General features: G+C 39.7%; 3 protein-coding genes across 5 annotated transcripts in view; all 3 read right to left on the bottom strand.

Moving 5' to 3' along the window:
• Positions 1-15,710, bottom strand: part of LOC134816700 (uncharacterized) — a 65,389-nt gene extending 49,679 nt beyond the window's left edge. For both annotated transcript variants that reach the window (XM_063825660.1, XM_063825659.1), the window contains exons 1-6: positions 15,565-15,710; positions 14,890-14,994; positions 14,310-14,449; positions 13,299-13,415; positions 10,558-10,737; positions 9,000-9,107 (exon numbers count right to left, since the gene is read on the bottom strand). In XM_063825660.1, the coding sequence (XP_063681730.1) occupies positions 9,000-9,107; positions 10,558-10,737; positions 13,299-13,415; positions 14,310-14,449; positions 14,890-14,994; positions 15,565-15,685 (771 nt within the window). In that variant the 5' untranslated portion in view covers positions 15,686-15,710. The remainder of the gene's footprint in view (positions 1-8,999; positions 9,108-10,557; positions 10,738-13,298; positions 13,416-14,309; positions 14,450-14,889; positions 14,995-15,564) is intronic.
• LOC134816708 (serine/threonine-protein kinase Tao-like) overlaps positions 1-26,670 on the bottom strand; it is a 585,630-nt gene that overhangs the window by 359,119 nt on the left and 199,841 nt on the right. The window lies entirely within an intron of this gene.
• The window catches only part of LOC134816703 (uncharacterized), a 105,161-nt gene continuing 94,396 nt past the window's right edge, over positions 15,906-26,670 (bottom strand). For both annotated transcript variants that reach the window (XM_063825662.1, XM_063825663.1), the window contains exon 13: positions 15,906-17,637. In XM_063825662.1, the coding sequence (XP_063681732.1) occupies positions 17,511-17,637 (127 nt within the window). In that variant the 3' untranslated portion in view covers positions 15,906-17,510. The remainder of the gene's footprint in view (positions 17,638-26,670) is intronic.

Below are 26,670 nucleotides of genomic sequence, written 5' to 3'. Positions count from 1 at the left end.
GGGGAGGAGGAGGACTGTTCAGGACTGATGAGGAGGACTGAGGACGAGGAGGAGGAGTAGGAGGAGGACTGAGGAGGGGAGGAGGAAGAGGACTGAGGAAGATCAGGAAGACCCAGGGGGAGGAGGAGGAAGAGTAGGAGGAGGAAGCATCTAAATGTTATTTCCATTTTTGTCCGTTTTTGTCCGCTCTATTTTTTGTCCGTTTTGAAAATATAGGGTACCGAACGGACAAAAAACATGATCCCCCTATAACAGCAAAAATTGAACATTTTATTTAGCAATTTAGGTGTCCATTAATGTCCGCCTATGTCCGCCTATGTCCGTCTATGTCCGCCTATGTTCGCCTATGTCCGCCTATGTCCGTCTATGTCCGCCTATGTCCTGTCCTTTTTGGATTCTATGAGACAAGCGGACATAGACGGACGTGACACCCCCCCCCCCCCCCAAATTAATTATCTTTTATGCTAGAGCCTGGGCCAGCCAATCATGTCCCCACATTATATCATTCTATGTTAAGATTTAATCCAACCTAGTACAATCAGATATATCTGTTTGTACCAGGTTATGTATAAGATTGAGATGTTACTTGGGGATAATTACACTAACAAATTAAACACATCTTGGTAAATGTTCGACGGATCTATTACACCCCTCAAGGCAATAAGACCGAAAAACATCAACACTAAGTGATCAGGTAGAACTTAAAACAACATCAGCCCTGAAAGAGTTAGAAACGGATGATATGATAATTTGGATCATACGAAATATGTCAGCTGTACATGGTTGCCAAGAATAGCATTCAGTTCACAGCAAAGTTGGCACATGGTATGTAGTTGGGTTCAAAATATGGACACGTGATAAGTTTGTATGGATGCGTGTATATTTATACTGTGCGCGGCGTACGTGCGCGAAGAAGGAAAAACTTTCATATTTGCAAAACATTTAGCGCGTTCCGTTCAGTACTACTTACATTTTACAAATCCTGGCCAATTCCAAAAAAGAATTGTAATAATACGACTATGAGGAATTATTAAGATGCAAAATAGTGCACAATTTTGCTCCTTACATTCTTGTTAGGAATTATCCTTTCGGAGTTAATTCTTTCAAACTTGAACATATCACCTATTATGGAACAAGGTACTTAACCATTATTGTTCAAATATACATAATTTATTTGGTGGTACACCGTAGTGGTCTGTTGAGATTTTGCTGATTAAAAATTTGACAGCAACCAAATGTTGCGCAGATGCATTTTCGTATTGCAGGTGAGAAATTCACCAAAATGGCTCAAATTTGTGTAATTATATTTCTACAGTAGGTAAACACGCCTACTCACGATATATTCTTACAAATGGGCGATATTCTTGTAACTTCTTCATAATTTTGCTAAGAAACCTCTTCAATCCCTTTAATTGATCCTTTAATGCTGTCACAAATCGAAATTATAACGTAGAAAATTTAATGAAAGATGAGTTTAACGAAAGAACGCTTCCTTTTTGAAGTTCGTCTTCCAGAGATCACTTAGATATTCTATATGCAGTATAGGGGGGGGGGGGGGGGGGGGGTGTCATGTCCGTCTATGTCCGCCTATGTCCTGTCCTTTTTGGATTCTATGAGACAACGGACGTGTTTTTTGGGACATTGGCGGACACGGACGGACATTGGCGGACTCGGACGGACATTGGCGGACTCGGACGGACATTGGCGGACTCGGACGGACATTGGCGGACCCGGACGGACATTGGCGGACTTGGATGGACATTAGCGGACATTGGTGGACATTAGCAGGCGAACATTTTGAGGACTGAAGAGTACTGAAGAGTACTGAAGAGTACTGAAGAGTACTGAGGAGGATGGCTGAGAAGGATGGCTGAGTAGGATGGCTGAGGAGGATGACTGAGGAGGATGACTGAGGAGGATGACTGAGAGGGAGGAGAAGGATAAGGAAGACCCAGGAGGAGGAGGAGGAGGAGGACCCAGAAGGAGGACCTAGGAGGAGGAGGAGGAGGAGGAGAACTGAGGAGGATGACTCAGGAGGAGGATGACTCAGGAGGAGGACTGAGGAGGACTGAGAAGGAGGAGGACTGAGGAGGATGGCTGAGGAGGATGGCTGAGGAGGATGGCTGAGAGGGAGGAGGAGGAGGAAGAGGAAGAAGAGGACTGAGGAGGAGGAGGAGAAGGACTGAGCAGGAGAAGGAGGACCCAGGAGGAGGAGGACCCAGGAGGAGGACCCAGGAAAAGGCCCCAGGAGGAGGAGGAGGACTGGGGAGGAGGAGAACTGTTGAGGACTGATGAGGAGGACTGAGGACGAGGAGGAAGAGTAGGAGGAGGACTGAGGAGGGGAGGAGGAAGAGGACTGGGGAGGATCAGGAAGACCCAGGAGGCTGGAGGACCCAGGAGGAGGAGGAGGACCCAGGAGGAGGAGGAGGACTGAGGAGGACTGAGGAGGATGGCTGAGAAGGATGGCTGAGGAGGATGGCTGAGGAGGATGACTGAGGAGGATGACTGAGAGGGAGGAGAAGGATCAGGAAGACCCAGGAGGAGGAGGAGGAGGAGGACCCAGAAGGAGGACCTAGGAGGAAGAGGAGGAGGAGGAGGAGGAGATTTCAGGAGGATGACTGAGGAGGAGGAGGACTCAGGAGGAGGACTGACGAGGACTGAGAAGGAGGAGGACTGAGGAGGATGGCTGAGGAGGATGGCTGAAGAGGATGGCTGAGGAGGATGGCTGAGAGGGAGGAGGAGGAGGAAGAGGAAGAAGAGGACTGAGGAGGAGGAGGAGAAGGACTGAGGAGGAGAAGGAGGACCCAGGAGGAGGAGGACCCAGGAGGAGGACCCAGGAAAAGGCCCCAGGAGGAGAAGGAGGACTGGGGAGGAGGAGAACTGTTGAGGACTGATGAGGAGGACTGAGGACGAGGAGGAAGAGTAGGAGGAGGACTGAGGAGGGGAGGAGGAAGAGGACTGGGGAGGATCAGGAAGACCCAGGAGGCTGGAGGACCCAGGAGGAGGAGGAGGACCCAGGAGGAGGAGGAGGACTGAGGAGGACTGAGGAGGATGGCTGAGAAGGATGGCTGAGGAGGATGGCTGAGGAGGATGACTGAGGAGGATGACTGAGAGGGAGGAGAAGGATCAGGAAGACCCAGGAGGAGGAGGAGGAGGAGGACCCAGAAGGAGGACCTAGGAGGAAGAGGAGGAGGAGGAGGAGGAGATTTCAGGAGGATGACTGAGGAGGAGGAGGACTCAGGAGGAGGACTGACGAGGACTGAGAAGGAGGAGGACTGAGGAGGATGGCTGAGGAGGATGGCTGAAGAGGATGGCTGAGGAGGATGGCTGAGAGGGAGGAGGAGGAGGAAGAGGAAGAAGAGGACTGAGGAGGAGGAGGAGAAGGACTGAGCAGGAGAAGGAGGACCCAGGAGGAGGAGGACCCAGGAGGAGGAGGACCCAGGAGGAGGAGGACCCAGGAGGAGGACCCAGGAAAAGGCCCCAGGAGGAGGAGGAGGACTGGGGAGGAGGAGAACTGTTGAGGACTGATGAGGAGGACTGAGGACGAGGAGGAAGAGTAGGAGGAGGACTGAGGAGGGGAGGAGGAAGAGGACTGGGGAGGATCAGGAAGACCCAGGAGGCTGGAGGACCCAGGAGGAGGAGGAGGAGGAGGACCCAGGAGGAGGAGGAGGACTGAGGAGGACTGAGGAGGATGGCTGAGAAGGATGGCTGAGGAGGATGGCTGAGGAGGATGACTGAGAGGGAGGAGAAGGATCAGGAAGACCCAGGAGGAGGAGGAGGAGGAGGACCCAGAAGGAGGACCTAGGAGGAGGAGGAGGAGGAGGAGGAGAACTCAGGAGGATGACTGAGGAGGAGGAGGACTCAGGAGGAGGACTGACGAGGACTGAGAAGGAGGAGGACTAAGGGAGAATGGCTGAGGAGGATGGCTGAAGAGGATGGCTGAGGAGGATGGCTGAGAGGGAGGAGGAGGAGGAAGAGGAAGAAGGGGACTGAGGAGGAGAAGGACTGAGCAGGAGAAGGAGGACCCAGGAGGAGGACCCAGGAAAAGGCCCCAGGAGGAGGACCCAGGAAAAGGCCCCAGGAGGAGGAGGAGGACTGGGGAGGAGGAGAACTGTTGAGGACTGATGATGAGGACTGAGGACGAGGAGGAAGAGTAGGAGGAGGACTGAGGAGGGGAGGAGGAAGAGGACTGGGGAGGATCAGGAAGACCCAGGAGGCTGGAGGACCCAGGAGGAGGAGGAGGACCCAGGAGGAGGAGGACTGAGGAGGACTGAGGAGGAGGACTGACGATGACTGAGAAGGAGGAGGACTGAGGAGTACTGAGGAGGATGGCTAAGGAGGATGGCTGAGGAGGATGACTGAGGAGGATGACTGAGAGGGAGGAGGAGGAGGACTCAGGAGGAGGACTCAGAAGGAAGAGGAGGAGGACTCAGGAGGAGGACTTAGGAGAAATGAGAAGGAGGACTAAGGAGAACTGAGGAGGAGGAGGAGGAGGACTGAATAGGAGGAGGAGGAGGAGGGGGACTGGGAGAGGACTGGGGAGGAGGAGGACTGATGAGAAGGATGAGGAGGAGGACCCAGGGGGAGGAGGACTGAGGACCGAGGAGGAAGAGGAGGAGGATGAAGAGGAGGAGGAGGACCCAGGAGGAGGAGGACTGAGGAGGATGGCTGAGGAGGATGACTGAGAGGGAAGAGGAGGAGGAGGAGGAGGAGGACTGAGGAGGACTGAGAAGGAGGAGGAGGAGGACTGAGGAGGACTGAGAAGGAGGAGGAGGAGGACTGAATAGGAGGAGGAGGAGGGGGACTGGGGGAGGACTGAGGAGGAGGATGGAGGAATGAGGAGAAGGATGAGGAGGAGGACTGAGGACTGAGGAGGAAGAGGAGGAGGATGAAGAGGAGGAGGAGGACCCAGGAGGAGGACCCAGGAGGAGGACTCAGGAGGAGGAGGAGGACTGGGGAGGAGGAGGACTGTTGAGGACTGATGAGGAGGACTGAGGACGAGGAGGAGGAGTAGGAGGAGGACTGAGGAGGGGAGGAGGAAGAGGACTGAGGAAGATCAGGAAGACCCAGGGGGAGGAGGAGGAAGAGTAGGAGGAGGAAGCATCTAAATGTTATTTCCATTTTTGTCCGTTTTTGTCCGCTCTATTTTTTGTCCGTTTTGAAAATATAGGGTACCGAACGGACAAAAAACATGATCCCCCTATAACAGCAAAAATTGAACATTTTATTTAGCAATTTAGGTGTCCATTAATGTCCGCCTATGTCCGCCTATGTCCGTCTATGTCCGCCTATGTCCGCCTATGTCCGCCTATGTCCGTCTATGTCCGCCTATGTCCTGTCCTTTTTGGATTCTATGAGACAAGCGGACATAGACGGACGTGACACCCCCCCCAGTATAGGTATATAATAATATGACGATAATATAGTGTAAGACTGCCATCAAAACTTGATTACGCAAACTTGAAATTACTGGTGTCTAGATTGGAATTTACGGCAAAGATGTTACAACTCTTGAAACGTTTCTATAAAATCGCATCATTACATTCTTACTTGGCTAAAAATCCTAATACCAGACCTGAACATACTTAAAGAGTTTTATTTGTGTTGATGAACTACATTATTTACTGTAATACCTAAATTGCCGGGTCCGCTAAAGCGATACTTCTCTCCCCAAATGTGCCAAAAAACCTTGGAGAAATGTTAATTTTATTACGATTATTCCCCTCCAACAGTGCTCTAATAGTACTCTAACAGTACTCTAACAGGACTCTAACCGTGCTCTAACAGTACTCTAACAGTACTCTAACAGTACTCTAACAGTACTCTAACAGTACTCTAACAGTACTCTAACAGGTACTCTAACAGTACTCTAACAGTACTCTAACAGAACTCTAACAGTACTCTAACAGTGCTCTAACAGTACTCTAACAGTACTCTAACAGTACTCTAACAGTACTTAAACAGTACTCTAACAGTACTCTAACAGGTACTCTAACAGTACTCTAACAGTACTCTAACAGTACTCTAACAGTACTCTAACAGGTACTCTAACAGGTACTCTAACAGTACTCTAACAGTACTCTAACAGGTACTCTAACAGTACTCTAACAGTACTCTAACAGGTACTCTAACAGTACTATAGCAGTACTCTATTAGTGCTCTAACAGTACTCTAACAGTACTCTAACAGTACTATAGCAGTACTCTAACAGTGCTCTAGCAGTACTCTTACAGTACTCTAACAGTGCTCTAACAGGTACTCTAACAGTACTCTAACAGTGCTCTAGCAGTACTCTAACAGTACTCTAACAGTGCTCTAACAGGTACTCTAACAGTACTCTAACAGGTACTCTAACAGTACTCTAACAGTACTCTAACAGTACTCTAACAGTTCTCTAACAGGTACTCTAACAGTACTCTAACAGTATTCTAACAGTACTCTAACAGTACTCTAACAGTACTCTAACAGTACTCTAACAGGTACTCTAACAGTGCTCTAACAGGTACTCTAACAGTACTCTAACAGTACTCTAACAGTACTCTAACAGTACTCTAACAGTGCTCTAACAGTGCTCTAACAGGTACTCTAACAGTACTCTAACAGTACTCTAACAGTACTCTAACAGTACTCTAACAGTACTCTAACAGTACTCTAACAGTACTCTAACAGGTACTCTAACAGTGCTCTAACAGGTACTCTAACAGTACTCTAACAGTACTCTAACAGGTACTCTAACAGTACTCTAACAGTACTCTAACAGTACTCTAACAGTACTCTAACAGTACTCTAACAGTACTCTAACAGTACTCTAACAGTACTCTAACAGTACTCTAACAGTACTCTAACAGGTACTCTAACAGTGCTCTAACAGGTACTCTAACAGTACTCTAACAGTACTCTAACAGGTACTCTAACAGTACTCTAACAGTACTCTAACAGTACTCTAACAGTACTCTAACAGTACTCTAACAGTACTCTAACAGTACTCTAACAGTACTCTAACAGGTACTCTAACAGTACTCTAACAGTACTCTAACAGTACTCTAACAGTACTCTAACAGTACTCTAACAGTACTCTAACAGTACTCTAACAGTACTCTAACAGTACTCTAACAGTACTCTAACAGGTACTCTAACAGTACTCTAACAGTACTCTAACAGTACTCTAACAGTACTCTAACAGTACTCTAACAGTACTCTAACAGTACTCTAACAGAACTCTAACAGTACTCTAACAGTGCTCTAACAGTACTCTAACAGTACTCTAACAGTACTCTAACAGTACTTAAACAGTACTCTAACAGTACTCTAACAGGTACTCTAACAGTACTCTAACAGTACTCTAACAGTACTCTAACAGTACTCTAACAGGTACTCTAACAGGTACTCTAACAGTACTCTAACAGTACTCTAACAGGTACTCTAACAGTACTCTAACAGTACTCTAACAGGTACTCTAACAGTACTATAGCAGTACTCTATTAGTGCTCTAACAGTACTCTAACAGTACTCTAACAGTACTATAGCAGTACTCTAACAGTGCTCTAGCAGTACTCTTACAGTACTCTAACAGTGCTCTAACAGGTACTCTAACAGTACTCTAACAGTACTCTAACAGTACTCTAACAGTGCTCTAACAGGTACTCTAACAGTACTCTAACAGGTACTCTAACAGTACTCTAACAGTACTCTAACAGTACTCTAACAGTTCTCTAACAGGTACTCTAACAGTACTCTAACAGTATTCTAACAGTACTCTAACAGTACTCTAACAGTACTCTAACAGTACTCTAACAGGTACTCTAACAGTGCTCTAACAGGTACTCTAACAGTACTCTAACAGTACTCTAACAGTACTCTAACAGTACTCTAACAGTGCTCTAACAGTGCTCTAACAGGTACTCTAACAGTACTCTAACAGTACTCTAACAGTACTCTAACAGTACTCTAACAGTACTCTAACAGTACTCTAACAGTACTCTAACAGGTACTCTAACAGTGCTCTAACAGGTACTCTAACAGTACTCTAACAGTACTCTAACAGGTACTCTAACAGTACTCTAACAGTACTCTAACAGTACTCTAACAGTACTCTAACAGTACTCTAACAGTACTCTAACAGTACTCTAACAGTACTCTAACAGTACTCTAACAGTACTCTAACAGGTACTCTAACAGTGCTCTAACAGGTACTCTAACAGTACTCTAACAGTACTCTAACAGGTACTCTAACAGTACTCTAACAGTACTCTAACAGTACTCTAACAGTACTCTAACAGTACTCTAACAGTACTCTAACAGTACTCTAACAGTACTCTAACAGGTACTCTAACAGTACTCTAACAGTACTCTAACAGTACTCTAACAGTACTCTAACAGTACTCTAACAGTACTCTAACAGTACTCTAACAGTACTCTAACAGTACTCTAACAGTACTCTAACAGGTACTCTAACAGTACTCTAACAGTACTCTAACAGTACTCTAACAGTACTCTAACAGTACTCTAACAGTACTCTAACAGTACTCTAACAGTACTCTAACAGTACTCTAACAGTACTCTAACAGTACTCTAACAGTACTCTAACAGTACTCTAACAGTTCTCTAACAGTACTCTAACAGTACTCTAACAGTACTCTAACAGTACTCTAACAGTACTCTAACAGTACTCTAACAGTACTCTAACAGTACTCTAACAGTACTCTAACAGTACTCTAACAGTACTCTAGCAGTACTCTAACAGTACTCTAACAGTACTCTAACAGTACTCTAACAGTACTCTAACAGTACTCTAACAGTGCTCTAACAGTACTCTAACAGGTACTGCTCAGTATAACACAACAGCCGCCAGCTCATAAAACTTGATCAAGCTGGGGAAACGAATTGTGGCTAATTAAAAACAAATATATAGCAAACTAAGTCGCATTACGGACTGTGTATTGAGGAATGAATTATACCATTAACAGCGTGTGTGTGGTAATAAGAGTGTTTGTACGTACCATCATGGTTGGGTTGTTGTTGAAGATGTGCTTTATCTCCTGTGACATGGAGCGCCATTGCCGCAGGCAGAACAGGATGTAGTCGGTTCGTAATCTGCACTTGTCAATCTGAAAGGGGAAAGTATGTCAGATACCAGGGTTAATGTAGGTCAGATACCAGGGTAATGTAGGTCAGATACCAAGGCAAATGTAGGTCAGATACCAAGGCAAATGTAGGTCAGATACCAGGGTAGTTAATACAAGTCACCAGAGTGTTAATACGGTATCAATATATAACAGGTTAATTATATACTGCTATAAGTCTATTGAAATGAAATGAAAATAGAAAAAAAGTTTATAAGTCTATTATATAAGTTAAAAGCGAATCCTGTAAAAAAAGTAGGTACGGTCGCGGTACCAGGAGAATATTGCCCAAATGCTGACAATTAATTTGGTAACACTGTAAGTTAATACTATGCTACTATAAGTTAATACTATTCCATTACAAGCCAATATTTCTATATAAGCTGGGATTGAATCCTGTAAAAGCCGGGTTAAGTGCCACGGAGACCGGTTTCCACATAATATTGGTGACCACAGTATTTACAACTACATTACTGTACAACACTGACGTCAGGCAATTCGATTAACTACTATTGAGCATGTTGCTATTGTAGAGTCAGTGTTTATAGTAGGTTCTCTCATGGTCTTGTAAAGGCAAGCTTTGAAGGTTTTGTTGGACGTTTGTTGGACGACAAGCATTGAAATATTATGTAATCAGAGTTGCGGCAAGAACAGATTTACTACTAATTAGAAAATAATTCAGAATTTTTTAGATATTAAGTTGATTAGTCAATAATTTGTTTGATTATTTAGGTATTTAATTATGAAGTTATTAGATCATTTACAGCGAGCAACAAATTCAGTGAACAACGAAATGCAAAGAGGCATTCAAACCTTCATTCGTTAAATTTTGAAAATCTGACGCTTAACTTTGAGACAAAACTAATTCGAGGGAAACATAACCAGCTTCAAGTGTAATTCGAGCAACAGATTCGATGAAGAAAGAATTCTAAGAGCCATTGGAAAAATGATTTGTAAAATTTTGTAAATCTATCTGCTTAATTTTGTGAACTTCGAAATTCAATGAGGCATACGATACATGATTTGTCAAATTTTGAAAATTTATCTGCTTAGTTTTGAAACAAAACAAATTTGACTGAAACGTAACTAACTTGAAGAATAATACTGGCAACAAACTTAGTGAGCTCTGACATTCAATGAGGTATACGAGACACGATCCGTTTAATTTTTATAATTTATTTTCTATATTTTGAGACAAAACTAATTCTCAGCTCTAAACTTAATACGATTAACACAGTGTTAGACAGTATTAATACATTATCAGACAGTAATCTAACAGAGTAATAGAATCAACCTTACGACGAGGGATCTACAATATCTTTATAATAAGCAAATAAAAGTTTTCTGTACTATATTAATCACATTTAAATAAAAACCATTCAATGACCGGTTAATTAATAACAGCTGTCTTGGTTAATAACAACAGTGAAAATACCTCTTGTTCTACGTTCCTCTCGGTGATATCGTACAGTGACCTCATGACTCTGAGCATGCCACTGCTGTCCCTGTCTACTCGGTAGATGTGGTGACGGAGATTGTTGAGGTGCTGGCTGATTGCGTCGTAACACATGTCAAACTTCTCTTGGACCGAGCTTAGCTCGTGGGAGAATTCTACCTGGGATGTTAAAGCGTTAACGACAAAACTAAGAACTAACAACACTAGTACTGATTAAACAACTAGCAACAAAAACAATACGAAGTTTATCTATCACCTAGTATCATTTTGCCTGATACAACGTACACAAATATTTCGGAGCCAAAATTTCACATACCAGACATTCCGCCGATCCAGGAATGTTCCAGGAAACACCCTTGATCTCAGTAAAAATTATTATGCGTAAAAGGGAACCCAGGATAATAGACTGTCAAGTTAGAGTAATTGGACCCGAATGTTTTTTATCATTCTAAAGTTCTAAGGGGAAACACAAATCGGCGAATCATCATACCAATGATGAGTGTGCGAGCTTAAAAATAAAAAGAAAGTTTGAGAGAGCTATGTTCATTCTTCAAGCAAGATGGTGTTTCTTCCGACTACTTGGTGACCGAACTAGATTACCAAATTCCACTTCTCCACGCGGTGCTTTTACAACACATGAATTTATCTTCTTGTTGTTGTTGTAATGTTGTAATGTTGTAATATTGTAGTGTAATGTCAATGGGTAAACATAAAACGTTTTGAAAAAAGACGACGCCATTAATCTTTGCCTATGACGTACACCGGAAAGAGCAATGGATACTGGATCGAACTTTACAGATCCGCTATAATCAGACTCACCTTCAGGAAATTTTAAAGGAAATAGTTTAACATTGTACGTGAGAAAGTTATCAAGAGATGGCAGGTATTTATTTAGAGGTAATCGATGATTATTTGTTTTTTTAGGGAGCGAACTTGCCACATAGGTACAGGATCATAATAATATATTATAGCAATGTGCTAGGATGTGGGAAAATCGAAGACATTGGCTAACGAATTAAAAGACAAAGGATTTACTTAGTGAAACACCTACCAAATTAAAGCTACAAAATTCAAGTGATTGCAAACAGTGAGGCCAGGATATTTTATAAAATCACTGGAATGCTAATAAGTTGGACAATTACGAAGTCCCCGAGAACCAAAATGAATTCGTGACAGACTCGAACAAACTCCTTGTTCGAATCAAGAATTCATAGTGGTTTTCAGGGAGAAGCGCTTAATATTAAAGTAGCATGGTCACGAACAGATACAACTTGATAATTCTATCTTGCTTGCTTTGCTGAGCAGATTGAAGGACCGGTAAAAGAGACCCCATGATAGCTGATGGACTTGCAGTTATAACTTAAGCACTGAACAAAGGTTAAATTAAAAACGGTCATTACTAACTTAGCAATTAATTAAATTAAAAAATATTACTACAACTGCCTCCTCTTCTATCTACCGTTAAATACCAATTTTTTATAATCCACTAACATTACTTCTAATTACCTCTAATTACATCTAATTACCTCTAATTACCTCTAAAAACCCTCCAGACCCCTTTTTTTTCTTTTTTTTAAAGAGAGACTGGGCCATGATAGCCCACGAGAGGATAGCATTGAGATGCTTTGCCTACCTAGACCTCTGGGGTGTGGCAACCCTGGGGAAGGTTGCCGGAGAAATAAGAGTGAATGGTGGAGGATGGTGTTAAAAGTGACATGAGTCAAAATGATACGCTTTAATTAAGTGCCAGCTGGTTTTGGAAAAGTAGTAATCCAGGGACAATACTTGCGGAGTGAAAATATGACGAGCAGGTAACAATAATAGCACCTCAGAGCCTCAGTTACAGTCATCGCAGCCGTACTGTTAAAACTACTACCATCCTGAACTTATATATTACCGCTCAACTGAGCCAATAAAGAATTTCTTAGAAAAAAGGCTCGCCAAGTACCTGGAACCCATTTAAATAAATTATAACCATTCACCGTGAACCTCCCTGGAGCATAAACACAAAGTGATTGAAATATAATTGAATAATATTTACCGATCTCTAATAGTGGTAATTGTTTTGGAACCCACTTAAATCACAATCATTCACCGTGATCCTCCCTGAAGCATAAACACAAAGTGTTTGTACTTAATAATAAATAATATTTACCGATCTCTAACCGCGGTAATTGTCTCGACAGCCACTTAGAAGAGGTCCCGAAGCCCTCTCTCTCTCGGACATATCTAATGAGTCGTCCACATGACTAGCTCACAAGTTCTTTACAATTCAAATTTTTCTTTATTTCTTTACAGCCAACCAATAGCCGATGCAAATTTATACGGGGAGAGAACGGATACCGCTTTTTAGATTTCTCACGGTATCGATAGTACCGTTCTATCATTTAGTGGTCGAAATTTTGAAACGCATGAAGGCATGACACAAAGGTTAAATTAAAAAGGTCATTACCTACTTAGCAATTCATTAAATTAAAAAATACTACTACAACTGCCTCCTCTTCTATGATTCTATCATTTGGTGGCCGAAATTTTAAAATCATGACATATTATAAATAGAATAATCTATTTACGTTAGCGCTTGGAAACGCCCACTGGAGAAAAAAATGGAATTTTGTTCGTGTTAAATGCTTCCGTTGGGTATCAAGCATTCCGCTATCCACAGAATAGGGGGTATAACAGAAATGGTAATTTCATGAGTTCATATAATTACCACTTACGTCAGGTTGTTGAATGACACAGCTTTGCCGGTATTTCGCAAGTCTAACGTGGTCAATGTAGTCCATGGAAATGGTCAGATCTTGTAAATCTTTCACCGGGCCTGCCTCCATATCGTGCTGAACATAATATCTAATCATAAAGAATAATAATATCTAATCATAAAGAATCTGGAATAATGAGGGATATAATATGACGTACATCAGATTTTTCACATTTTCAGAGCCCCTTCTCTGACGTAAGCCACTTTAAAAATACCAATTGTGTAAAGGTTACAAAGCTTTTCCAAACTTAAAGCTGGCATATAATAATATGTTAACGATCTCTAAAGTAAATTGAATTGAAAATAAATCCTCCGGTTAAAGAAACGATTAATAACGTTCCAGGAAAGTTCTAGTTGGTTTCGGTCCAAATTTAACTGCAGAAAGTCTTAAGGAAAAATTCTATTTCCAAATTTGAAAACTTAACAACTCAATTAGTTAGGTTTCAATCAAAAGAAAGTCCCTTAAAATGGCCTCTCCTAGTCCAAAGATGATAATTCACACCACACTGTTCACCTTACGTCATGGTATCAAGTTAAACCTTTTCTCTGTGTTGTTCAGGGACTACAATTCAAAGGAGTCGAAACTCGAAATTTCTAAATACCAAACAATTTTCACACTTCCTTGCGTCATGATCATTGGATTCAGGGGTGCGAAATAAAGTTGACTAAGAGACTTGAATATATATAAGTGGAGACGTGACGTAAAATTTTCTCCGAAAACAGAACAAGGACTGGCTGTAAAGGCTTCAACAGGCTATGTAGTGTAAATTGTTAGCAATGGCCACACTCAAGCTCATAGCTGTACACTTGATAGTCCTGAGCTGTGTCAAATACAACTAGTAAAAATTTGACATTTGCTGCTGTTATTGTAAAATAATAAATCAAACATTAACTTAATTTATTAATTAACTTAATTTATAAATTAACTTAATTTATTACGGTAATCAACTTAATTTATTAATAAACTTACGATGTGGGAATATTTCTTTCGTTCCTCACTTATCATCCAGGAGAAGCTGGTATACTTGAGCTTATCTTGAAAATGGTTCACTAGAAACTGTAACTCAGCTTCACTTTCGGACCACGACGTTTTCTTGTTGAAATGCTCGTCTGATTTTAATTAGTTGATAAGTAATTAATTATTATTGATTATTATTGATTAGTAATTATATTAATTTTTATCCAAGAGATCGATAGTTTAGACAATTAATTAAAGTCAGATCTAAAATTTCTGTTTACCATCGTACTTATATACAAGTATATATATACTTAAGGTGGATTCAAAAGAAATGACTTTATTGATCCAATACGAATTATTGCTTAACAATAATATTACGTAGCACATTTGTTCACTTTATTAGCACATTTGTTCACTTTCACACTTTCGCTCACACCACACTCAAGCCAGCCGCTCTGACATGGTTAACCACCTTCCTTGTGTTAATCATACGAGTGAGCTGTAAATACCTCATTTCATTTCATAAAATATGCGAATAATTATGTAAAATATGCACGAATAATGCGAAATTTTATGTAAATTCTGAACCTACTGAGTTTGTCAAGTATGGTATCAGCGTCAGTCAAAGTGTGCATTTTACAGGCGTACACTACATACGACATCTTCGTCTTAATGGTCAGCAAGTGTTTGATATCATCTGAAAGTAAGAGTAACCGTTATTTAACTTCTAATCTGGGGGGAGGGAGGGGGGAGGGGGTAAGGGGGCCGGGGGGTACCGCACGGATAACGGATAATATAAAATTTTGGAACACCTTGGAAAAAAACTGATAAAATATAAAAGGACTCTAAAGGGTACTGGATAGAGTGGTTACTGGATAGAGTGGTTACTGGTTAGAGTGGTTACTGGATAGAGTGGTTACTGGATAGAGTGGTTACTGAATAGAGTGGTTACTGGATAGAGTGGTTACTGGATAGAGTGGTTACTGGATAGAGTGGTTACTGGATAGAGTGGTTACTGGATAGAGTGGTTACTGGATAGATTGGTTACTGGATAGAGTGGTTACTGGATAGAGTGGTTACTGGATAGATTGGTTACTGAATAGAGTGGTTACTGGATAGAGTGGTTACTGGATAGAGTGGTTACTGGATAGAGTGGTTACTGGATAGAGTGGTTACTGGATAGAGTGGTTACTGGATAGAGTGGTTACTGGATAGAGTGGTTACTGGATAGAGTGGTTACTGGATAGAGTGGTAACTGGATACTGACCGTCCGTGAAGCTGGCCGAGCGTAGCTTAGCGGAGAAGTACTGGCATAGTTGGGAGTAGCTAGCTTTCTGGTTGTGTGTTAGGTACAGAAGATGTAAACTCTGTATGTCTTGGTCTACCATAACCTAATTAGTTAATTATTTAGTATAATCAATTACTTAATTAAACCTATTTAGTGATTTAGTGATTGTTTAGGATTAATAAGTGCTGAAATTGGTTGGTGATTAAATCAATCGTTTTGATAGATTATCTGATGGTTGATTATCAAATTATCAAATAATTGATCGAGTGAGAAATTTAACAAAAAGTTGCATGCCATGATGACACAATAAAACTAAGAAATTTAGGCAAAATATAACTGTACGGTAACACATCTATAATAACAAATCAAATTAAATTGCATGGTGGAATTTCATTTTCCGTTAAAATCAATTTATTGTTATCAAATAATCATTCTATTAATTGTAATATGTATAGTTATCGGAAATCAAATATTTTAAATCATATGTAACATAAATATTATTAAACTGGTAAATTGAGTGATTAACTGCATTAAAATATAGTGAACTGAATTAAATAGTGATTAGTTTAAACTTATATCAAACATAAGTTGTGATTAATGTCAATAAGTGTTGCCCGTTTAGATGAATTAAACTGAATTACATTAATCAAAAAAGATGAAGTCCTCTGAAATGATAGTGATTAAAATATAAAGTATTCAAATTAATTTTAAGTATGCATTAATATGTTAAAAATTAAAATTATAAGTATTCCTTACAGTATAGTGCTCGAAATTTATTTATTCGTTAACAATTTATAAGTAAAAACCATCGACACAAGATTATGAAACCATCAGTTTCTGACTTTGAAAAATAATGAAAACCCCAGGAACTTCCTTAATCCTTTACCTTTTTAATCAATTAAAATTAAATTTATCTTAAACGAATCAGTAAAATGGCGATATAAACCTAGGGTTAATATGTCGGAAATAGTAAATGGTATTTTCCGCGGTCATACCTCAAATATAGCCGTATATTTAATTATGGTTTTAATTGTTCATCTATGAGTAGGACTGCCCCGCTAAAATTCTATAATGTTAACAGTTCAAATCCCGGCCAGTTCTAAATAATTCCCAGATATATGTCGTTATCTCAACGAATTTTAACTCAAATTATCGATTACCCTAATTGAAAGAGCTAGAGATTAAAACAATAACAACTGTTAATTTCTGCAAATACGCTATCTGAAAATTAATAAATATCAATATTCTATAAATTCAGTAATAAGTATTAACATAATTAAAATACCATGCTTCGGATGCCATGCATGTAAATAATTGTAATTGCAAATTTATGGAATGAATTTTGAAAACAATATGATGTGTACTTATATAATATATTTAAAGTCCATTTACATTTTAAAAGTTATTAGTGTGATTATAATACAGTTACTGCGTGTAAAATTGCTTTAATTTAAATTGTGAAATGAAATGCTGTACATGAGGTAACATTTTCTGTATCTTTATGGAACATCAACGCACAAACCGACAGACAAACCGATAGTACAAACCGACAGACATCATCTGCTCAGCATAGCTGAAGTCAAGATCATAATGCAAAATGCAATGTTACTATTTAATATGACGAAAACATGAGTACATTGATTAATTAATTGATATTATTAGAAATCGTGAAAATTTCAAATTCTATTCCCAAGTTAGTCTAATCTATGTATAACTTAGTCTGAAATTAAAACTAAAAAGCTTACATACAGTATAAACGATTATTAAGTAGCAAGTTCAGCGATAAAATAACTATGGTCTGACATGTTGTTATGAAATCGTGCAGAAATAGACTGCAAACAAATTCTGAAATAAAATCAACTGTTTGACGAATGTCCAGTAATTTAATATTGATCTATAAAACTTACAACTAAAAATTTAACCTCTCAACCATCTCCGTTACTGAAGTCGGATAAAAAAGTGTGTTTCAGGTTTTCTATCCCCGAGAGCCACTTTTGAGCTTCGTCGCCGTTCTCTGCATTCAGCACGTATGTTGCGAATCTCGTGGACAACCTGGGGAATTAGATTAGTAACCTAGTAACCTGCTAGTAACCTAGTAACCCTAGTAACCTAGTAACCATCTAGTAACCTGGTTCTCTGCATTCAGCACGTATGTTGCAAATCTCCTGGACAACCTAGGCAATTGTACTAGAGATAAATCAATTAAATTAAATAACAAGTGAAGGCTTTTATCCTTGAATTAAATGATGCGCAAATCGCAATGCAAATATTTAGACCTGTCTAGTATACCGTCTAAATGACTTGTCTAAATGATTTTTCTACATTTGAGGATCACCTAATTATCACCTTATAATCATGAATCACCTATAAATCTGCTTTAAATCGTAAATCACAATGGCCAATAACCACGCCAAAAGGCATCCTCGATGAGGCGATACCTGGCGATACTGCTATTTCCGAAAAAGACTCATAATGACATAGCAGCCATGAGTGGTTTTTAACCAAGTAATTAATGTAAACATTTTAGCCGGTTTCTCAGAAGTCCTGCACCGAATCGAACACCTTCATTCGACGAAAGGAACATGGTCTAGGCCCTAGGGTAAAAAGCGTCAATCCCACAAAAACCCAGTATCCAAGAATATTACACACTTAACGGTTTCCAATTCTCTGAATCTTAGTTGTACTTGATTCGTATCAAATGTAAGAGCTATTCCAATATCTCATGATGCTTCAACTTCCAAGCTAGCAAATGAGTTAAAAATAAGTTGATAGTCCGTTAATAGTTTCGGCTAGACTGGCATATTACTTTTGCTTTGATCTGACCACCCATGTAAATAACTTCTGACCGAAACCTTTTATCGAAAGACTTCCTCGGCTGTATAAATTGTTGCTGATGAATAGTTGAGCCTCTATTTGTTTTTGCCACACTTAAATGTTGCCTCTGCTATAATATATCGACTACACAGTTCCCCAGAAATTGATCTGTTGGCGTACATATTATATATTATAATGGTACATTTAGAGACCAGAGACGTATTAGTTGTGAGAGTTGGGACCGTTTATCATCAGCTGTAACCAACAACACTTCACATAAAGTGTATGTGATACATGCATATTGCATAGCAACTTACAGACAGCACTATTGGCTTCATCTCATGAGGGGTTTGTATTCCGTGCTTATTGTGGTATCTAATTTTAACACATTTAACACATTTAACATATTCATATATAATATCACGTAATTACTTTTTAATTGATTAATTGCACTGTACTTAGATTGTTATTAAATTTGTAAGTTGTATAGTAGGTATACAGTATACACTACAGGACTAGACAGTAATTAAAATTGTCTAGTTCTGTAACATTAGTTAGTCTACACCAATAGGTTTTCTCGCCATATTTCTGCGACATTCCGTTTTGAGAGGTTGCCGGAAATGCAGGTTTCGCAAAGTAAGATCTTTTTTACCATTCATTATTGTGGAATATTTCAAGTTAAGATGTGAGTCAGCTCGCAGGATTCTTAATGCAAAGTATTCAAAAGTCTTGACGCAAGGTTCCTCACAATACCCACAACAACAAGATACAACAAAGAGAAGAACCATTTCAAGACAGTACATTAACATACGGGTTCTGGCGGTTTATTTCGTCGTGCCAACAACGAAGAACTTTAATGAACTTGAATTAACTGAACAATGAACATTCTTTGAAGAAAGAATGAAATATCAACCTAACAATTCCCAAACAATTGACTATCTACTCGGAGTAATAAGAAGAGACAGAACAAACAAAATATGCACATTGCACAGTAGAAGCAAGACAAAGGGACCTGAAGATGTCAACGTGAACGGAATGATAAAAAATTATGCTCATAATATATATTATTAATATGTTAATATTATGTGGAAAATATTTCTTGAATATGAGCATTAAGTGCGGAATCCAGAAATAATTTCTCATGATCAAAGCAAAGATTCCGTGTATTTTGGATAATGTTTATATATCATACGCTTTTCCAGCATAACTTGCAGTGAATCAGTATATTCATCTGTTATGTTGCCAACATCACAGTTTGGTGCATTGTATCGAACAACATAGGAGTTTGTACAATGTACATGTTTATTGTTTACAATGTTACATATATTCGAGTGGCGCCATGAAAATTGAAAAAGTGCAAAATGGCAACACTCCGTGTATGCACAAAGGTACCTTGAAGAGTTAGCGAGTTTAACGACAGCTACAGGGTAAATGTGGCATTCTTTTAGTCGTCTGCAAGTTGATGAATATTTTGAATAGTCAAACATTATATGTCACGGTTGATGCCGATTCCATTACTTCGTGATGGTAATTTTAAAATGATGCCAGACAAAAATGGAGACAATACAACATGTCGTGTTCGGGGAAATAATGGCGGCTCCAGATTTAATATTTAAAATATTTAGACTTAGAACGAAATAACTCGACAAACGAGACATTTATTGTCGTTTACAATAAATAACTATTAACTACATTTAATAGTTAAACCGATTCCTCAAATATAATGATATTGAATGGTAAGGAAGTAGCGAATATCATAGAATTTTAAATAGCAGAATCGTCATTTTCCATATCTAGTCACCAACGGACGCGGATGACAAAAATTGCGAATTGACCGTTGGTACTGATCAGGCATCCAGAATTCCAGATGTTTCAGAAATTCCCCAAAAGTAGGATCAGAACTGCTTTATTGTAAAGAAGAGATAACACCCTGTACAATGTACATTGTGTACATCGGGAGAGGAAGGGTTTAGAACTCTAATAGGGAAGACAGAACAATAGTTACTTATTTACACTGTACATTATGTATTGTACAGTATGTATTTGAAATCAATGTTTTTTGACACCCTCTCTAGTCTAGGAATTGAGGCTTTGATCCGGACTATAATAATCTAGCTGCTGTTATACTACTAGAAGGTTAGAGAGCATCCAATAACGTTGGTATGAGACGGCAGAAAATCAACAAATATTGATTTATAGAAAATATCAAAACCCGAATTTATAAGAGCTAATTGAACTACAGTACCTTGTCAACGAGTTCCATGATAGTGACGATAATGCCAAAAGTTAAGCAAGCTAAAATAAAAATTACATAAAGACAAAGATATGATGAGAGAGCAAAATCGATTATACTTACTTACTTCACTTTATGCAACATAACTAACTTAGGGGGGGGGTCCACGTTAAAAAAAGTTAAAAAAGTTAAACTAATTAATGTTAAATTTCAAAATTCAGGCTTAGAAAGTTTAACTTTTTTAACATAAATTCAAATTTGGGTTGAAATTGCAATGGAGTGAATATTCTAGACTAGTTTACTTTTAGGTCATGCGTTGGTATTTTTGTTCATTAGTCTTACATGTAGGAATATAGGAATGCCCATGACAAGAGTAAAACAGTCATATAACATAGGTACAACCGATAAATAATTGATACATTTGATCATTACAATAATAAATTATAATTCATAGAAATATAAACAGCTGACTCATAAATAATTAAAAAAAAACAACAGATTCCATTCACAGTGTCAACACTGAAAATAGGGCTATGATAATCTATATCATTAAATCTAGTGATACTAATCGTAATGAATTAATAACTGAATAAAATTCTAATGATGTTTCATAAAAGTTATCGCTTAAAAAAAGAGTCACTGTGTCACGATATTATATTACAAAAATAAAAATAGTGTCTAATGATATTTCATAAAAGTTATCGCTCAAACAATGAGTCAATTTGTCACCATATTATATTACAAAGTTAAAAAGAGTCACGTCTAATGATGTTACAATGTAAAAGTTATCGCTCAAACAATGTGTCAATATATTATATTACAAAATTAAAAACAGTGTCAATGAAGTAAAAATTTGTCGCCAATTTTTCATTACTGGGCCGCGCTCAGCCTGTCATTCCGCCGAATCTCTATTATGTTAATGAACATGATAGCCTGAGGTCCCCAGGTAAATTTTTCATTACAGGTGTTACTGTAATAACGTAAAAAAAAGAACTTGAGGTTCTAATTTGAAGTTACTTATATCATTCAACCTGAATATAAAAGTCTATCATTAAAATAATTTTCACTATAGTGCAGCCGAGTCCTTATCGTCGTTCATATATTTTAGAACTTCACTTGTAATACGATTAACATCATACGGTTGAGGAATCTTCATTAAATCACGACATACATCATTATTCAGTAATGAAAATAGATGTTCCTCAATAATCTCTTCCTCGGACATTCCTGATGTCCCAAGACTAGGGAGGCTACCTCTTATGGCCAAACAACTGGCTAAAAAAAGCACAAATCCTTCAGTACTGATCCTGAAATCGCTGAACTGTCACTTGAACGCAAGCAGCTGATGATTGCGAATTATATGCAGAACAAATTCCCGACCAACAGGAAGCATGTCAAGACCAACATCAACCAGCTAAGACGTAAGATTACAAAGAGACTCAGAGATATCAACAACCGCAGTGCTGACACACTCGTCGAAGAGGTAAACAACACAGACGACGCCCGGAGATACTTTGGAGCCTCTAAGATACTCGCCAAAGGATATGTTAGACCAGCTCTAACCGTCCACAACTCTGCTGGGAATATCGCAGGTACTAATGAGGAGAAAGCGAGGATTATTAAGGAGTACTTTAAAGCTGAGTTCAACGACGCTGATGAGCCTACACTTCCTGCCTTCCTTGACCCCCCATCTAGCCTTAACAGTCCCATCACCGTTGCAGAGATAGAGAGAGAGCCATCAGTAAACTCAAGTCTGGTAAAGCAGTGGGTATTGATAAAGTTTCTGGCGAGGCCATGAAAGCCCTGAACAACCCCCTCCTTCATGAAGAGCTGGCTAGTGTGTTCAACGAGTCTTTCGAGAAAAACATTCACATTGAAGCAATAGGAGCAGGCATCCTCACACCACTGGCTAAGCCTGGTAAAACTCGTGGCCCAGTTAAGTCGATACGACCATTGACCCTGCTGAATGTTTCTAGAAAGATCCTGTCACTGATAGTGCTAAACAGAATAGAGAGAGCTGTGGACAACTTCGCCGGACCGTTCCAAGCTGCCTACAAAGCTGGCAGGAGCTGTGCCGACCTAGTTTAGGCACAGAGCATGCTCATATCTGTAGTAATGAAGAAGGAGTCTGAATGAAACAAAGTGAGTATCGACATGTCAGCTGCCTTCAATACCATCCGCAGAGGTACAAGAATCAGACTACTAGAAGCTGCAGGATGCTCCAGAGACGACCTGAGGCTTGTACAATACCGCATGGCTAACACCACTCTAGTAGTCAGAGTGTGTTCTACTGACTCAGAGATGTTCTCTTTCAACATAGGAGCCTCCCAAGGAGACAGCACAGCTGGTAAATTGTTTACCCTTAATCTAGCTGGAGCTGTAGTGCACATAAGAGCAGTCCTCCCCTCAAGACCCAACCCTCCAATAGCCGATAACCACATGCCTCTTGAGTCCGGCTATTCAGACGATGTAGAGGAGATTGGTGAAGATATGGAGGAGTTACAGGATATCTTTCAGATCTCCAAGAATATTCTCAGTGAATGGAGTCTCTTTGTCAATGACACAAAGACAAAGTTTACCAGAGTGTATTTAGAAGAAGTTGGTGCCTGTGACGAGTGGGATAATAAACTAAGAGGAAAATAGGAGTGGAGAAACGAGACGCTTCTTGATACTAAGCTTGGATCAGAGCAGGATGTTACTAATAGAATAAATAAAGCTAACTCTGCCTTCTGGTCATTTGACAAGCTGTGGTGCCAGGGATCAGAGAGGAGTCAGATAACTGAGAAGAGAAAGATCAAACTCTACGACTCACTAGTAGTATCAGTGCTCACTGCTCCTGTACAACTGCTGCTGCTGGGCCGTACCTCAGCATGTTCTAGAGTCTGTAGATGTTCTTCAGAGGAAGCACCTCAAGCGCATCCTACACATCTATTGGCCTAGCTCAATATCTAACAAGGCCCTCTACGCTCGTACCCAGACCAGGCCCCTTTCCGAGAGAGTGGAAAATGCACGGTGGACAATGCTAGGTCATGTTCTACGCAGTGACAACGACACACCTGCCTACCAGTCTCTGTTATTTGCTACACTAGGATGTCAAACACTAAAGGGACGAGTGGGTAGACACAGGACTAATTTGTATGATATTATTGTGAAAAAGGACCTATTTAAGAAACAAATTTATTTAAAAAATGAAGATGATTTTACCAACTTAGTGAACTTAGCAAGAGATAGAGTAGGATGTAGGAGTTTATTTACTTTGAGACATATTGAACGGGGTCCGGACTCTAGGGCGTAAGACTCTAGGGCGTAAGACTCTAGGGTCTTAGGGTTAGGGTTAGGGTTAGGGTTTGGGTTTGGGTTAGGGTTGGGGTTAGGGTTAGGATAAGGGTTAGGGTTAGGGTTAGGGTGATGGTTAGGGTTAGGGCGCCGCCCTAAAGTCTCACGCCCTAGAGTCTTACGCCCTAGAGTCCCGGACCCAGATGTTATTATATTATATAACTGGCTAAATGGCTCTTTAGATTATGAGAGCATCTATGTTTTGAAACAGAACTTCGATCTGGTTGTTTCACTTTCACACACCCGGACCCCAATAGGTTCTTTACCTGCTTTAAGCTTTTAAGACTTCAGGGACTTTATTTTCAATATCTTCCGGGCTATCAATTACATTTAGATATTTCTTTGAATCCTGATTATTTTTTATTTCATTCAACGATCTATGCACAGGTTCCTCATCGTCACAACTTTTCAAATTGCTTGGACCTAGTCATCTAGTTAACTCTAGCATTACCGCAATGTGGGAAATAAAGGCAAAAGAATGCTTCCCTGTCACATTTGCATGGACATAATTAGTAGACAGCTTTCCTTGTATTTTTGGAATAGTTTGAATAGTTTCCGATGACAAGATTGGTTTCACTCTAGCTATTGGGCATGGCTGATGCACAGTATTCTGCACCACATCATCCGTACTCTTTGTTCCATTCTGACATTCCGGGGTAGTTAAAATACTCATCATCCGACGACGTCTTTTCTTAGATTTTAGTCTTAATACCCGCTAATGGATCGCACAATTGATAACGTAGGACACCTGGATTTTTTTCCTCCGAAAATATTGTATATATTCTGTAGGCAAGCTTCCTCTAAAGAACACCCAAGTCTGAATAAAACCCGTTGAATTGCTTTGGCCTTGATAATCTGGCCAGGTACCATGTCGTTACACTTCCACAATTCAATTTCAAAATTCGTCCTGACCGTGCATCTATCTTTAATCGTTTCGGCATCGAGCGCCTTTCTTCCGGATTTCTCCTTACAAAGTTTGTTTTTCGGCGTGGAAGTGCCATCTTCTGTGGCGAATCTTGTAGAAAGTGTATTTAAAACAGTCTCTTTCTTCGCAATCACAGGCTTATCACCTTTTCCATCGTGTACTGGCAGTCTAATTATTGTACTCAGAGAACTTGTTGGAGGAGTATTTCTAGAGTTCAATTTGTCCCGATTTCCCTGCTGATTCTCATTCTTGATTGCAGTTCCACCTTCAATGAGTCGTGTAGACAACTTGTTAAGTGCTGTTTCCTTCTTTGAATTTAACACTTTCTTGCTGCTGTTTATCTTATCAACATCAACTGGTCGTCCAATTGTGAATTTAGAATTGTCTACTGTGGGAGTTCTCGTGGTTAAATTATCAGTGTTAGCCCGCAAATGCTCCTTCTTCTTCAGACCCGTCGATGAAGATTTATCCATAATCGTCAATTTGCTTTGCACCGTCAGTTTCTTAATCTTTGGAATCCTAAAAGTAGGGACAGCTCTCCTCTTGAATGAGTTGCTTGTTATTATCGCAGTAGTGATAACATCAGCAGATGATTCGTCTTCAGAATCATATTGAGTTCTAGGTTTTGAGGAATCAGCAGCCCTTTTTGAAGTGTTGACAACAACTGATACGTCCTCAGTAGATGGTTAGGGTACAGGGATTACAGCTGGAGGAAGCTCCGGAGTATCAATACCTGATGATGTGTCCTCAGTAGATGGTTCGGGTACAGGGATTACAGCTACAGGAACCCTTCAAGCGAATGAGCGACTCTCCTGATGCCTTCGCTAAATTGCAACGTAAACATCTGTCGTATGTGAGACTTTCCATAACCCTTCCGCACTTACACCGCCAAGCCATATTCTTTTTTCCTATTATATGAATGATTATATTAGTAAATTATACAATTATGTGTATATATGATACAAGGTGTTTTTTTTTGTAGAGTTATCAAATCAGTTACAACTACAGAAAACAATTGCAAGAGCGAGGTACTACTAGTACTAAAGGTCAACACTCATAATTGAGTTTAATTTGGGTAATTATGTAAAAATTTGAACCGATTAGTCAGCCAAAATCTGATTTTTAATTTATGTTAAAAAAGTTAAAAAAGTTAAAGTAATTAATGTTAAATTCCAAAATCTCGATCTTAGAATTTAACTTTTTTAACGTGGACCCCCCCCTAACTTACTTACTTCACTTTAGGCAACATCAATCGATTATAATTTAAATATGAAAGAGCAAGTTCGTCATTTGTTACAGTATGGAGGAATGATTACTTATTCCCTACGATATTTGGGGCAAAGGTAAGGGAAAATGATTTATAAAAGAGCTCAACATGATGAACAATAGATGTGGATACTGGCGGGGAGGTGATAATTGTTTGTTTACATTAATAGTGAGCACATGTTAAGCAGGCTGAGGAGGTGATCATTGTTTGTTTACATTTTAGGTCGAGCACATGTTAAGCAGGCTGATGAGGTGATACATATTTTGTATTATAGAAGGCTTGTAACACTTGTAACGCCTTCTTGTTACCCCCCTTTGAGGGCCCCGAATTATTTTCTGAACGAAAGCTCAAAAATAACCGAGAAATCGACCTTCTTATTAACTCATTTTGATGACCGTTTCTAACCTAAAATTGCACGAAAAATCGATTTAGCTAGGTTTCAGAACCTATAAACACTTCCTTATCCCTCAAAATTGATGTTTTATAGTTTAGAATGCGAGCAACAAGCAA

The sequence above is a fragment of the Bolinopsis microptera genome, chromosome 6, assembly GCF_026151205.1.
Source record: "Bolinopsis microptera isolate Bmic1 chromosome 6, MBARI_Bmic_1.0, whole genome shotgun sequence".
Classification (NCBI taxonomy): domain Eukaryota; kingdom Metazoa; phylum Ctenophora; class Tentaculata; order Lobata; family Bolinopsidae; genus Bolinopsis; species Bolinopsis microptera.
Note: the sequence above shows the minus strand (reverse complement) of the source record. Positions and strands in the feature narration are given on the sequence as shown.